Source organism: Mandrillus leucophaeus, unplaced genomic scaffold (genome assembly GCF_000951045.1).
Source record: "Mandrillus leucophaeus isolate KB7577 unplaced genomic scaffold, Mleu.le_1.0 Scaffold73, whole genome shotgun sequence".
NCBI lineage: Eukaryota > Metazoa > Chordata > Mammalia > Primates > Cercopithecidae > Mandrillus > Mandrillus leucophaeus.
In genome coordinates, this window is record NW_012107919.1 from 618955 (window position 1) to 634557 (window position 15603).

The following is a 15603-nucleotide window of genomic DNA, read 5'->3' on the forward strand; positions in this document are numbered from 1 at the left end:
ACAATGTACCATAAGTCATATAAGTCTAATTTAAAAAATGTGTGTGTATATAGGCAGAGAAAGACTGTTAGCAATAGTTTGGGTGATGGGGTTTTAGATATTTTTTATTTAATTCTTTTTGCTGGTCTAAATTTTCTAAAACTTCCACAATAAACATGTAACGCATTTATACAAAAGACTCTATATTGATAGATTCTTCCTTTTCCTGCAGGCAGTTTCGTGTTACTTTAAAACACCAGCCACTACCTGGGATACTCGTTGAGACCCCCCTTCTAAACTCTCCAGTCTGAATTCTGGCACCTCTAGCAGTTTCCTTGAGATGAGAGGTTCTTCCTCTGGGCTCTGACACCTTTCTAGGCCCAGATGCTCTTAGTGGAGACACGACCCTGAGAAGATGCAGTTGTGATCCCATGCAGCTGATTAGAACCCGCAAGTGCTTTGGCCTAACACTCCTCTTCTTGGGAATGTTTCAGGTTGTACCATCTTTGAAAACTGCAAGAGCTGCCGAAATGGCTCATGGGGGGGTACCTTGGATGACTTCTATGTGAAGGGGTTCTACTGTGCCGAGTGCCGAGCAGGCTGGTACGGAGGAGACTGCATGCGTAAGTAGACCTTGACCTAGCTCTGTCTCTAGTGCACACTGTCTTAAAGTCTTAGCTTACAATGGACCAAGATTTATCTCCTTGGAATCTGAGTTTTGGAAAGCCTGCAGCCAGAGGGCTTTCTAGGTAAAACTATAAAAACAAAGATGGGTTTCCATCTGCGAGGTGTGGATTGTGAACATTTGTTTGAATTCTTGGCCACAGGAGGTTTATGTCTACTCTTCAATCTCCTCTTTCTAAGCGAGGTCAAGGCTTTCTGCTCTATGCATTCCAGAAGCAATTGCATGGTAGCCGTGGTCAGCAAACAGTGACTAAGTCTTCATAAATGTCATCTGTAGTGCACTGTACATATGAATTTCTGTTGGTAAATTTCTTGAATCCTGAATTAAATTCCTGGAACCCATAGCAAATTGCTAGCATGCCTTTTGTCCAGGGAAAGAGATTCTTTCTGGCATCTGCTTGATGTGAAAGAATTACTTAGTTTTTATTAGAGTTCTGTGAGTTTCAACAATTCTTTGAAAATGGAGTGGAAATCTAATCTCTCGTTCAGTCCAAGATTCCCCTCCACAGTGCCCTGATTGATAAATGTCCCTCTGAGAGTCTGTATCTCAAGCAATGTACAAATTGCTTTAATTCACTAACTTATTCCATATGCCTCGTACTTGAATCAGAAGCAGTTAGAATGGTCTTACAGTCTAATTTTCTCCTATGAATGATATTTCCAGTTTACAGAGATGGAGGATCAGGTGTGGTTGGTATCTTTGACCGATATAATCTGTACTGAAATACCATCAGTTTCAAGACTCTGTGGCTAAGGATGAGTGTATGGTCTGCAGCTGAGAAATTCAACTATACCAGGAGGAGAAGGGGCTTGTTGGCACTTCCAGGTGAACTGGGGAGTTCAGTTATCCATAATACAGATACTTTTTAAGTGTTGGTCTCGGTTGCAGGTTTAAAACTTCGATGTCATTTTAGATGGTTTCTCGTGAATTTAATTCAGTACCTGGCAGATTATGTTCCAGGTAGGTCAGCCGCAATATTTAACCTGGTCTTCTTTGGCAGCTGTTCTATGGAGACTGTATCACATAATGAGCAGAATACAAGCTCTCGAATGAAACAGACCTGGGTTTAAATAATGTTTTTGTCTGTCGCTGCCAGTATGACCTTGGACAAGTCATCTAATCTTGCTAATATCAGTGTCCTTTTATAAAAAAGGAGAATAAGGCTACCTACCTCATAAGGTTGATTTGAGGATTAAATGAGATAATGTATGTGAAGCACCTAGTTCTCTGACAATAGTAAAAGCTCAATTAATGCAATAAATACATCACTATTATCCTATATGCTCCTTAATTACTGAATTGTTAGGTGATTCAGAAAGAAGACTACTCTTCTTCCTTTCCTTTCTTTTCCTTTCTTCCGAGATGGGGTCCTTCTGTATTGCCCAGGCTGGCCTCAAATTCCTGGACTCAAGCAATCCTCCTGTTTCAACCTCTCAAATAGTGGGGACTAGAGGCACATGCCACCATGCCTGACAAAACTACTTTCAATAATAGTTTGGGATAGTCATAATTAAAGCTGTAGTGCACAGCTTTAGACTTCACATTGACCTTTGGATTATATAGGATCACTTTGGGTTTTCCCTGCTTTGGATCTTATGGAAGATTGCTCTTTCTCTGTGCACATGAGAGGGAAAGGGGGATTTGTTGGGGCTGGAGTGGTAGGCACCAGTGTGATCACACATGGCCTTTGATATGGTTTGGCTGTGTCCCCACCCAAATCTCACATTGAATTGTAATAATCCCCATGTGTCAAGGGTGGAGCCAGGTAGAGATAATTGAATCATAGGAGTGGTTTCCTCCATACTGTTCTCATGGTAGTGAATAAGTCTCACGAGACCTGATGGTTTTATAAACAGGAGTTCCCCTGCATAAGCTCTCTTGCCTGCTGCCATGTAAGATGCACCTTTGCTTCTCCTTTGCCTTCCGCCATGATTGTGAGGCCTTCCCAGCATGTGGAATTGTGAATTCATTAAACCTCTTTTCCCTTTACAAATTACCCGGTCTCAGGTATGTCTTTATTAGCAGTGTGGGAACAGACTAATACAGCCTTGTATGTAGGTAAGCTAGGTAAGGAATTTAGATGCTATTCCAAGTGCAATGGGGAGCCAAGGAAGAGTGGTGAAGTAGGGGATGGACCAAGTGCTCTGAGAACTAGCTAAGAGAACAGTTGATGACAGGGAGAGGGAGGGAAAGTTTCAGACAGGAGATGAAGGTTGAGCTATGCCTTTGCTCATATGTTGGCAGAACAGGAAGATATTTCAGGCAGAGGGATAGTATGGTCAGGGTGTGAAAATGCAAGGTGTGTTCAAGGAAGCATGTGACATGAGGTATGATCAGAGCAAGGTGATGGTCTTGGGGTGGCAAGCTCTGACTCTGAAGGGCATAGTGTGCCAGGGCTCAGAGCTTAGACTTGGTTCTGAGATGATGGATGGTTTAATCAGGGGAGTACCATTTGACAGATAACTCTTGTAGCATAACTCCAGTAGAGTGGAGGAAGACCATATCCAAAGGTAGCCATTAGGAGTGCAATTGCAGTGGTTCAGGGGATGAAGAAGGGAGACTAGAATTAGAAGACCTTAAAGGAAGAAGTGACAGGACTCAAGACTCGCTGAAGGTAGGGGTGAGGAACCTCAAGAGTTTACCTTTCAAATTCTTAGTTTGATCAACTCTCTAGAAGTTTATGCTGTTACGTGAATAATAAAAGGGAAGAGGTTTGGTGGGGGAAAGAAGGTGAGTTCTACCTGAGATAAGTTGGAATTTGGACACCTATAGGAGGCCCTGCAAACAGTAGGAAATAGGTGTCTACAGCTCGAGATAATTTTGGAGACTTGAGAAATGCATATGGCTGTTATAGATGGAAGTAGGAGGTGAACAGAGCACCATGGGCAGAGGAAATAGCAACAGATGTAAAAAGAAAGGAAGAGAAAACCAGGAAGGAGATGGGAAAAGATAGAGAGATGGGAGGAGAACCAGGAAGGAGGAGGGTTCTGGAAGCTGGGGGCAGTGTTTCAAAATAAGGCAGAAAGGTCACATAGGATGAAGGCAGTAAAGAGGTTTTTGTATTTGATGGCTAGCATGTGATTGGTGACCTGAGCAATAGCAACTTCATATAAAGATTTGGTGGGGCACAGTGGCTCATGCCTGAAAGCCCAGCACTTTGGGAGGCCAAGGCAGGTGGATCACTTGAGCCCAGAAGTTCGAGACCAGCCTGAGCAACATGGTGAAAATCCATCTCTGCAAACAATACAAAAATTAGCCATGCCACTGCACTCTAGCCTGGGCAGAGTGAGACAGTTTCAAAAAAAAAAAAAAAAAAAGGCAAGATTTGAAGGGTGAAAAATGGACGTAAAGAATACAGACAACTTTTAAATAAGCTTAATCAAGCAAGGAAGGGGAGAATTAAGGTGATAGTTTATATGAGTAAATAACCTGCTATGGAAAAATACCAATTAAGATGGGAAAGGCCAGGTGCAGTGGTTCATACCTGTAATCCCAACACTTTGGGAGGATGAGGCAGTCAGGTTACTTGAGGACAAGAGTTCAAGGCCAGACTGATCAGCAATAAAAGATTCTGTCTCTGTACAATATTAAAAAAATATCAGCCAGGCATGGTGGTGCATGCCTGTAGTGCTAGCTACTCAAGAGACTGAGGAGGGAGAATCACTTCTGCAGCCAAGGATTTTGAAACCGCAGTGAGCTATGATTGCACTACTGCATTCCAGCCTGAGCAACAGAGCAAGACCTCATCTCTGTCTCTCAAAAAAAAAAAAAAAAAAAGATGGGAAAGGGTGAAACAGGTTTTAAGCTACTGTGAGTAACATGTCAGTAGGAGAGATTGAAGATATTAGAGTAAGAATAACTGAAGAAGGTAAGACCATGTTATGCTGAAGGAGAAGAACTTCCTGTGAGATCAAGAACAAAAGTGAGACTTAAAGGAGAGGGAGTTTCCTTTTCTGTCCTAGACTGAGACAGGAGGTAAAGAACTATTTATAGGTAGCATATCTGGTTTGTTCGTAATTATATGGTAGGAAGTGTGCTGAGCACTTTATGTGCCATGTCTTGTTTTATCTGTACCTTATGAAAATACCCTATGAAAATACATACTCCCACTTTATAGATAATGAAACTGAGGCTCAGAGCTGTGAAGAAACTTGCCTGAGGCCATACACTTAGGGTAAAGCCCAGGATGATTCCAGACCCCTTATTCTTGTTCTTAACTACGGTCCTAGCCTGCCTCCCGCTGGTGAGTTTCCCTATTTTCTCTGAGAAGTAGCGAGTGAAATCTCTGCTGAGAATGAGTAGAAGAGAGGCTGGGGCTTGAAAGAACCAAAGGTTTGGGGCAGCCACTTGAGCAACAAGAATGGCACCAGCTGGTGTTAAGCTTAAAGCATGTGCAAGCAAGACGGAGGACCCAGTCGAAGCCAGAATTCTTAGGGAGATGATGCAGTCAGTTAGGACATTGACTGGTACTTTCCAGAAGTGCAGTAGCAGAAGGGAATAAAACCAGTTGTTTTGTTGATCCAAGAATAAGCTGAGACGTGACTGACCAAGGATCCCAATTGAGAAGGACATGAAACCAGAAAGAGCCTGGTAGGGGGGAACAGGGACAGGAAGTCAAAAGTGGAAAAGCAGGCTTGGTGGTAATAAAGTAATGGAACATGTAGGTGGGAGGGGTATTATGATCGGAGAGTTTCTAAGTTGAAGCTTTCAGGGGTGGTGGTGTTAAAGTGTTCATTTTTTTTTTTCTGGGTAACTAACAGTCTCAAAGGACAAATGTTTGTTTTTCTTTCTTATGGGTCTGTGAGTTGGCAGGGGTTCCACTGATTTCAACTGGGCTGGTCTGGGTTGGTTGTGCTCCAGGCTGCAGGGCTCAGGCAGAAGGGACAGCAGCCATCAGAGGATGCTGTTCTCAGGGTGGGTCGCAGAAGCACAAGAGGCGAAGCCAAACACACGGGTGCACATAAGGCCTCTGTGCACATCACACTCACTCATATTCCACTGGCCAAAAGGAGTCACATGGCTAAGTTCCCAATGAGTGGAGGAGGGAAGTATATGCCATCCTCAAGGAAGCAGGGTAGATAAATATTTCTAAACAATACTCCAGTCACTCCATGTGAGTAAGGGGATTTGTTCAGGGTACAGGGGACAGGAGGGAAAGAATATTTGCATGCACGAGGTCAATAAAGCAAATGGTAACAAAACAAGGATAGTAGTCACCCAAACGTTATGAAACAGAAAATATTAATATTCAGAAATCCTGAGCATGTGTCTTTTTAAACAGCACCTACTGTTCGAGTCTTGGGTTGCGCCTTGGTGTAAGAGGCTTTTTATGGAGCCTCATTGGTTGGGCTGGTGATCGTGTCCATGTGAGGGTCCAGGCTTTCTCAAGGACAGCAGAACTGGCTCAGAGCAACCAGTCTATCACCTAGGCAGGTAGAACAGAGAGCTCACACCTTCCTTCATTAATCTACCCATCCAGTCAAAAGATATTTCTTGAATGGTTGCTTCTAGGTACTGGATGTACAATGATAAGCCAGATGGACATGGTCTCTGACATCTTAGAGCTTGTGCTTTAGAGAGGAGATTTTTTTTTTAAGTTAAAAACAAATGGAGTGTGGTCAATGCTATGCAATTTAAAAAACAAACTAATGGTCAGATTCCTATCCGATCCTGTGTTGGTTCAGTGGTGCTTGTTCAATTCCATTATGCTTGTTCTGAAAGCCTCATTCCGCACAGTGTATGTTACCACCACCATGAGCACTGACGGAGCATTTCTTATGGAGCACTGGGCTAGGCACCAGGGAATACAATGATTCTGCAGTGAGTTTACAATCCATCTGTGAAAACGGTGCTTGACCATAAGAAAACATCAATATGATGTTATTAGTTTCTTATCACACTCACCTCATACTGGCACTAAACATACATGCAGGGAATTCATAGGAAGAAGTAATTCATTCTACTCTTTGTTGAACGCCCGCCTGGTGCTGAGCTACTAGTATGCCGCCCGCGTATGTTAAGGGTGGCCTGTGTATGGCTGGGACACAGCGCCGGAGCCCCATGGCAGTGTAAGCATTTTCCCACTAGATGGCGCCCAAGTGATCCTTTCAGACAACGTTATCCTGAAGGCGCTTCCTTCTGAGTGTCTCTGAAGAGCCTGGGCATTTTTTTTTTCCTGAGTACTATACAGAGCCTTAGAAGGAGGGAGGAGTGGCGGACAAGTGCCAGAAGGATCAGAGCTGTTTTATATGTGAATTAGAGAGCATCTGGCACTGAACAGATGCAGTAGCACCTTTATATGCTCACTGTCCTTGACAATGTTTGTGTTACTAACCTAACTAATGATGACCTTAAAATATGCAATTGATTCATGCATAACCATTGGCAGGTTGTATTATCCAGGAGGATGGGCAAACGACCTGAGGCTATTGGGCCCAGGAGAGAACTCATTCATATCTTTCTGTCCAGGAAAGATTGGTTTAGTAATCTCAGAATATCCAGACTAGGAGCTAGTGGCACTTTATTGCCATTTTAAAAAAAGAGCTGTTCTTTCTACCTTTCTCTACTTTTTAATGTAAAAATTTCAGTTCTACAGAGAGTTGAAATAGCATACATCCACATGCTCCTTTCCAGGATTCGCCACTTTTTATCATTCTCCAACATCTGGCTCGCTCTCTTTTTCTGCACTATGAGACTCATGAATTTTAATTTTTTTCTGTTTCATAGCGTTATCATATTTTTTCTCTTGATGCTTAGATTGTTTCAGATTTGGCCCTTCAAGCTGGCTACACCTCATTGCTCCTTGAGCACTTACTTGCATTCTACCCCTCACCCTCAAATGTTTTAAGTTCACCTTGATTTTCTATGCCAGGTCTTGAAACCAGCCATTTCTCCATGCATCCTGGTTTCTTATAGTGGGAAACCGTATTTAGGAACTGCGATTTGGGTGCTGGCTATTAGAGGTGCTGATATCCAAAGTCGAAACCAAGGCTTCCTCTTAGGGTTTCTTAAACTCAAAAGTTGAGTTCTGAAGTGGAACCACTCTGCTGACTTCCACTGCTGACCACCAGACTGGTGTTGGTTTAGCTTGGCCCTAGGCCATCAAAAAAGATGAGCAGCAGGAGGGCCCAAAAGTGACCCAGAATGCCATACTTCTAGCTGGCATGGCAGTGATCCCAGCCTTTCAGTCCTTGAAGGATACTGGGCATCTGAGGAGGATAGGAAAGCAACCCAGATGAGAGGATTTATGGGGAGAGATTATAGGTCCTTAATACATTTATCTTCTTAGTCATATTTTGGACAGAGGCAGAGAAACAGAGGAGCTGGCCATAAGCCATGCCCAAAAATGTTTGTAGGGCAAGAGTTATCAGAGAGGAAGAGGATTTGTGCAGGCTGATTCCTGAGCCATAAGCAGGAATGATTAAGAGCAAACTTAAGGGGAGTGGGGAAAAGGCTTACAAAGCTGTGTGTTACTGACTTTTGGGGCTGCCCTCCAGGGGAGTTGTGGAATCACCTAGGGCGGTGTCACTGAAAACTGCCTCATCTCGCTCCAGCCTTTTGTGTCCTGATGCTCCCAGAAGAAGAACAATGCCCAGGTTGGGGATGGTATTAGGTTGCAGTTAGCAGCCTGGGCTTGGATTTAATCTGTATTCCTTTCCTGGCTTTGGGCAAAGTTACCCAATCTTTGTGAATCTCAGTTTCCTCATTTACAAAATTGGGACTCTCATAGTGGCCCTCAGAGTTTTTGTGAAGTTTAAGTGAAGAACTGTCTATAAATCCCTTAATATGGAGTCTGATATATAGTAAGTGCTCAATAAATGGTGGATAGAGTCTGGTATATAGTAAGTGCTCAATAACTGGTGGATGCTGTTCTTATAATCCAGAGCCATGAAATGAGCTCTGTTTGTTTGTTGTTGTTTTAGGGGGCAGGGAAAGAAATCCATAAAGGGCCAGAGAAGAAAGATAATAAAAGAGAAGTCTTTAAGGGTAAAGAATACACACTGGACACAAGGAGGTAGTCTTCACTAGACAAAGTATTGTATGGCAAATAGTATTTTATATTTTATGTGCTGAAGCTCTTTGACCCCAGAGAATTAATGTTTAAATCTTTGTAGAGGATTTTATGTTATTAAAGAACTCATCAATCATAGCTCAGCTTCTGATGAAGGTATAGAAGGATGTGAAAGACCTTCCCTCCTGCTTAAACAGTAAGAAATCACTAGATTAAACCAAAGAAAATAACAATTTTCTTTAAAGCCATAGTATGTCTGTGAATATGAAATCGAAAAGAATTTAAACTCCAGAGGGATGAGTTCTTCCAGGATGAGCAAGAGATTCGGGATGCTTCATACTTGAAGGCAGCTGCTGAAGTTGGGGGCAGGGCAAGTGCAGGAAGGGGCCTAACAGAGGAGGAGGAGGGCCAGGAAAACTTTTGAATCTGTGGGCTGACTGCTTGAACTTAAATCTAGAGGAGACCCCAAGGCAAAGATAATCCTCTCCACCAAGTATTTTCTTAAATGGAATTTAGCTGTGCAAGCAGAGGCTGGAATGAGGCTACGAAGCAGGAGATCTTGGGATGTCGTCACCTTACAGCTTCATAAGCCTGTGGTCTCAAAGTCTCACAGTCTCATGGGCTCACAGCTTCCCAGTCTTGTAGTCATGGGAGCGCAGGAAGCTGGGGGAAGGAGGAGATGAAAATCAAAGAGAGATTTCCTTAAGTTTATGGAGTTTGAATTTCAAGGCTCTTCTGGTGAGGTTATAGCTTCAGTCCTGCCCCAAATCAGCTTAACCCTTGATTGGGTCGAACTGATTCATCCCTCATCAGTTCTCCTGCTAACGTAATAGAGGAAAGGGCATTTCCAATCAAAGGAAACAATAGATCTCCTGTTATGAAGAAGCAAGAAAATAAGATCTACATTTAAGAGAACACCCAGTCAAAAGAAATAGAGCATGGATGATGAAATGGAAATTTTCAAACAAGAAACTTTTACATAACTTTAAAATAAATGCACTAAAAGATTGACAGGAAAAGATGAATATAATGGATGAAGACATGAAAAATTCACAAAATCAATGAGCAAAAATCACAAACATTCCTATACAACAACAATAGACAAGCAGAGAGCCAAATCATGAATGAACTCCATTCACAATTGCTACAAAGAGAACAAAACACCTAGGAATACAGATAACAAGGGATGTAAAGGACCTCTTCAAGGAGAACTACAAACCACTACTCAAGGAAATAAGAGAGGACACAAACACATGGAAAAACATTCCATCCTCATGGATAGGAAGAATCAATACTGTGAAAATGGCCATACTGCCCAAAGTAATTTATAGATCCAATGCTATTCCCTTCAAACTACCATTGACGTGTTTTACAGATTTAGAAAAAAAAAATACTTTAAATGCCATATGGAACCAAAAAAGAACCCGTATAGCCAAAACAATCCTAAGCAAAAAGAATAAAGCTGGAGGCATCATGCTACCTGACTTCAAACTATACTACACGGCTACAGTAATCAAAACAGCATGGTGCTGGTGCCAAAACAGACATATAGACCAATGGAACAGAACAGAGACCTCAGAAAGAACACCATACATCTACAATCATCTGATCTTCAACAGACCTGACAAAAACAAGCAATGAGGAAAGGATTCCCTGTTTAATAAATGGTTCTGGGGAAACTGACCAGCCATATGCAGAAAACTGAAACTGGACCCCTTTCTTACACCTTAAAAATTAACTCAAGATGGATTAAAGGCTTAAATGTAAAGCCCAAAACTATAAAAACCCTAGAAGAAAACATAGGCAACACCATTCAGGACATAGGCATGGGCAAAAACTTAATGATGAAAATGCCAAAAGCAATTGCAACATAAGCTAAAATTGACAAATGGGACCTAATTAGACTAAAAAGCTTCTGTACAGCAAAAGAAACTATCATCAGAACAAACAGGCAACCTACAGAATGGGAGAACATTTTTGTAATCTACCCATCTGACAAAGTTCTGATATCCAGAATCTACAAGGAACTTAAACAAATTTACAAGAAAAAAACAAACCCATCAAAAAGTGGACAAAAGATATGAACAGGCACTTCTCAAAAGAAAACATTTATGGCCGGGCAAGGTGGCTCATGCCTGTAATACCAGCACTTTGGGAGGCTGAGGTGGTGGATCACGTGAGATCAGGAGTTTGTCACCAGCCTGGCCAACATGGTGAAACCCCATCTCTACTAAAAATACAGAAATTAGCTAGGCGTGGTGGTGTGCATCTGTACTCCCATCTACTTGGGAGGCTGAAGCAGGAAAATCGTTTGAACCCGGGAGGTAGAGGTTGCAGTGAGCCAAGGTCATGCCACTGCACTCCAGCCTGGGCAACAGAGCAAGACTCTGTCTCAAAACAAACAAACAAACAGACAAATAAACAAAACAAGAAGATATTTATGCAGCCAACAAACATATAAAAAAAGCTTAACATCACTATTATTAGAGAAATGCAAATTAGAAACACAATGAGATACTATCTCATGCCAGTCAGAATGGCGGTTGTTAAAAAGTCAAGAAATAATAGATGCTGGTGAGGCTGTGGAGAAATAGGAAAGCTTTTAAACTGTTGGTGGGAATGTAAATTAGGTCAGCCATTGCGGAAGACAGCGTGGTGATTCCTCAAGGATCTAGAACCAGAAATACCATTTGACCCAGCAATTCCTTTATTGGGTATATACCCAAAGGAATATGAATCTTTCTACTATAGAGACATATGCACACGTATGTTTATTGCAGCACTATGTACAATTGCAAAGATATGAAACCAACCCAAATGCCCATCAGTGATAGATTCGATAAAGAAAATGAGATATATAATACATCATGGAATACTATGTAGCCATAAAAAGGAATGAGATCGTGTCCTTTGCAGGGACCTGGATGAAGCTGGAAGGCATCATCCTCAGCAAACTAACACAGGAACAGAAAACCAAACACCACATGTTGTCACAACAAGTGGGAGCTCAATGATGAGAATACATGGACACAGGGAGGGAAACAACACACGCCAGGGCCTGTCCGGGGGTGGGGAGTGAGGGGAGGGAGAACATCAGGACAAATATCTAATGCATGCAGGGCTTAAAACCTAAATGATGGGTAGACAGGTGGAGCAAACCACCATGGCACACGTATTCCTATGTAACAAACCTGCACGTTCTGCACATGCATCCTGAAATTTAAAGTAAAATAACAACAACAACAAAAAAAAATTCAGGAGAGATTTGGAAAGTATTTGAAAGAACAAAATGGAAACCCTAGCACTGAACAATACAATAAAAAAGAAACCAGCTGGAAATCCTGGAACTGAAAAATGCATTATCTGAAATAAAACAAAGATTTATTGGAGGCGATTAACAGCCTATTGGTCAAAATAGAAGAAAGGATCAGGGAACTTAAAGACATATCAATAGAAATCAACCAAACTGAAGCACAGGGAAAAGAGACTGAAAGTATTTCGCAATCTTAACTCTTTGTGCTACCCTAGCCAGACTCTGTCCATTGAGTTCCATTAGCAGAGCTATTTCCATGTGAGTGTTTTATGATAACCCTGGCAACTTTGGGGGGAAGAAAGACTTTCTGCAGCAAAGTGGTAGATGCTATTCTTTCTGGACAATCATTTTCTCAACTGAATGGACAGGCCATTGGACACAGGGTGGTGGGGAGGGGCTTTAAAAATGGTTTGTTTGGACAGAAATAATTTTAAATTGTTTTTTTGGTCTAACCATTCATTCAGTTAGTAGCTATGGTAATTGAGCACTGACTTGATGGACATATAGGTGTAAACAGGACAGATGATATCCCTGCTCTCATGGAACTGTGTCATGGGGGAGGCAGACAACTCAATAAACAGTCATCATAGAGTCAGGTGGATTGGGGTTACAGGTCAACTCACAGGCTGAGCTGAGGACCTGTCATTGTTCCTGATGAACACCTGAGCCCCTGAAAAAAGCCAACACTTAGTGCTTACTATGAACCAGGCATTGTTTGGAGTACCTTCCTGTGCTGACTCATTTAATCCCCATTGCAACCCTTGTCACAGCAATGTGACAGACGAGGACACTCAGGCACAGAGGGATAAATAACTTTTCGGCTGTCATACAGCTTGTAAGTGGCAGAGCCAAGATGCAAATTCAGAAGTCAGCCCCAGAGCCCCTTCTTTTATCCTCTCCATGAAACCGTCTCTTGATGTGGGAGGGCCTTGGGTCTTCATCATCCAAGCCTTGGCTCTGCTATCACTGTCTGGGATGCTAAGCCTGATGAGTTTAGGATTCTAGTCAGTGATGAGATGAGGCTCCCATGAACCCTGGAGCAGTGGGTCAGAACCTGCACTGTCCCCTGTGATTCCTGGACCAAAACGGTCAGTGCCTCAGATCCAGACAAGACTCAAGAAAAATAACAGTATTTGTTGCCACTTATTGAGCATTTTTATGTACCAGGTGCTGTGCTAAGTGCTTTACACACAATATCTCATTTAATCCCCAAGACGACTGAGAAAAACACATTGTTGTAGGTACAAATATTCTCATTTCCAAATGAAAGACCTTGGCTCAGAAAATACAGTGGCCTTTTTTAGAGTCACACAACTAGAAAGTGGTCGAACTAAGAGTTGGACCCTGGCTGGCATCACAGACTGTGTCATCTTTGAAGGAGGAGAGAAAATGCAAATGCCTCTCTCTGAATTTTTTTTAAGTCCTCCTTTTCTTTCTAAGAGGAAACAGTAAAGAAAAACAAAACCCAACCACTTCTTAGAAGTGTGTGTGTCTCTCCCGCAATCCCCTTCCCTGCACCAAATGCTGAAGATAAGAAGACTTTTGAATGAGGCTAAGGGTGTTCATTTTTTGTTGAGAGCCTTTTCCAGCTGTCTTACTGGTCTAGAAATTAATAAAGATTTCCTTTCAGTTCTGTAGAAGCAAGGTCTATCCAACTGCCCCTTCTGTTTGGGAATGTAGTCATGGGGGAAGATTGGCGATGATGCCAGAATTTGAGAGCTCAGGGCACAGTCCAGCTTCACTGACAGATATCACTACACACACACACAAACACACACACACACACACACGCACACACACCTATACCCCTCTTCTCCTGCAGTAAGACATTGTTAAGGAATCTGAGCACATCTTCCAGGCTCTTTGCCTGCTCTGGTCTTTCAGACTCAGGACCACCTGCTAGGTTGGCCAGCGATACTTCCTTGGCAGGAACACTCAGCTGTGTTCACTGTTCTGCCCTGGACAGAGAGGTGTAGTCAGGCTGCCCCTGGACCCAGGCTCGCCAGCTCTTCAAGTAGAGGCAAGAGTGGAGAGGGAATTTAAGGCGTTCCTTGATGTGGGGAGGGAGTGCAGCTCTCTCCTCCTCTTGCTGTTTCCCTAATATTCCTTTTTCCAAGCACATTTCCAAGAAGTGGCCCCTTTGTCTCTGGTTGTTTGGAAGTTGTTCCCCATCTTGGGGCCAACTCTGCCCTCCCCTTCAGAGTGAAAAGGAACCTCATTAAGAAGAATGGAGATGTTGCATGTGTTTAGAATCCTGGCTGCTTCTGAAGGACAGCCCCTGAGCCTACAGGAACAGGTGGTCCAGCATTTCACATGGCCAGGGATTGGGCACCTGGTTGAGGATGGGAACTAAGCCCTCTAGAGACTGCAAGAGACCCTGGAGCTGGCCAAAGCCCAAATGGATGTGCCAAGGAAGCCTAAATGGAGATAAGCACTGCCTTCCCTTGGATTTGGGCACAGCTGTCTGCTTCCAGCTTCCATATGGAGAGAAGAAACTGGGAGCAGGCTGGCAGCATTTGCTGCTGGTTCTAATTTGGGATCCCCAGCAGGAGGTTTGCTGAGGGAGCTGGGATTTAACACCTTGCAGGCTGGGAAGCTGCCCATCCCTGAGGGCGGGGGCTGTGCAGGAAGGCTTGTTTTGTTGTCTCTCACACCCTACATATCGCTTCCGTAGCCCAGCAGCAGATGGGTAGATGGGGGCGATGAGGAGTGTGAGGTGTGCAGGAAGAAGGAACGTGCATTATAAAAAGGGAGCGGGCAAAGATTCCATGTATCTCCTTAGGGGTGGAAAAATTCTGCCGTTTCAAAATGGAGTGGGAGAGGCCTGGGTCAGAATGCCCCAAAGACAGTTTAACATACCAGCAAAGACTCAGCGTTGATACTAGACAGATCCGAGGTCAAATCTCTGCTCTGCCACTCAATACAAACAGCTAACATTTACTAATTTTCCTGAGTTTGCCATGCACAATTTGATTTAAGCCTTACAAAACCATATACAGTAGCTGCCACTTTTATTCACATTTGATTCAAGCTGACTGAGGTTCTGACAGAGGAAGTAACTTGCCCAAGGCTGCACAGCTAGGGAAAATAAAGCTGAGTTTCAAACTAAGGCCAGTCAGATTCTGCAGTCTCTGTTCTTAACCACTGCTTTACCATTAGGACAACAATTTACAGTCTTCTAACTTCCTGGCATCTGAGTTTAGGGAAATCACTTAACTTCTCCATCTTTAGTGTTCCACATCTGGAAAACGGGGAGATGAATGTTGTTCTCTTTGGTTTTTTATGAAGATTAAATGAGAAAATGCAAAGCTTTAGTGCCTGGCCTATAATAATATCATCATCCATTTATTCAACAAATATGCATTGAGCACCTGTTACATGCCAGGTACCATTCTAGGTGTACATGCTAGAAAAGATCCCAGCTCTATCAAAGGGAGTAAGCAAGTAAGCGAGATAATTTCAAATAAGCATGTGTACTATGAAGAAAACAAAACAGAGTAATGATATTGACCATAGAATTAAGAGGGCCTATTTTAGCTGGATGGCAAGGAAGGCCTTTTGAAGAAGTGGCAGTCGTGCTTATTATTTTTATTACTATATCTTTTTAGGTGAAGT

At 42.8% G+C, this 15603-nt stretch overlaps 1 protein-coding gene across 5 annotated transcripts in view; it reads left to right on the forward strand.

Annotated features, from left to right (window-relative positions):
* PAMR1 (peptidase domain containing associated with muscle regeneration 1) overlaps nucleotides 1-15603 on the forward strand; it is a 113350-nt gene that overhangs the window by 44223 nt on the left and 53524 nt on the right. For all 5 annotated transcript variants that reach the window (XM_011965512.1, XM_011965509.1, XM_011965510.1 and 2 more), the window contains one exon: nucleotides 474-602. In XM_011965512.1, the coding sequence (XP_011820902.1) occupies nucleotides 474-602 (129 nt within the window). The remainder of the gene's footprint in view (nucleotides 1-473; nucleotides 603-15603) is intronic.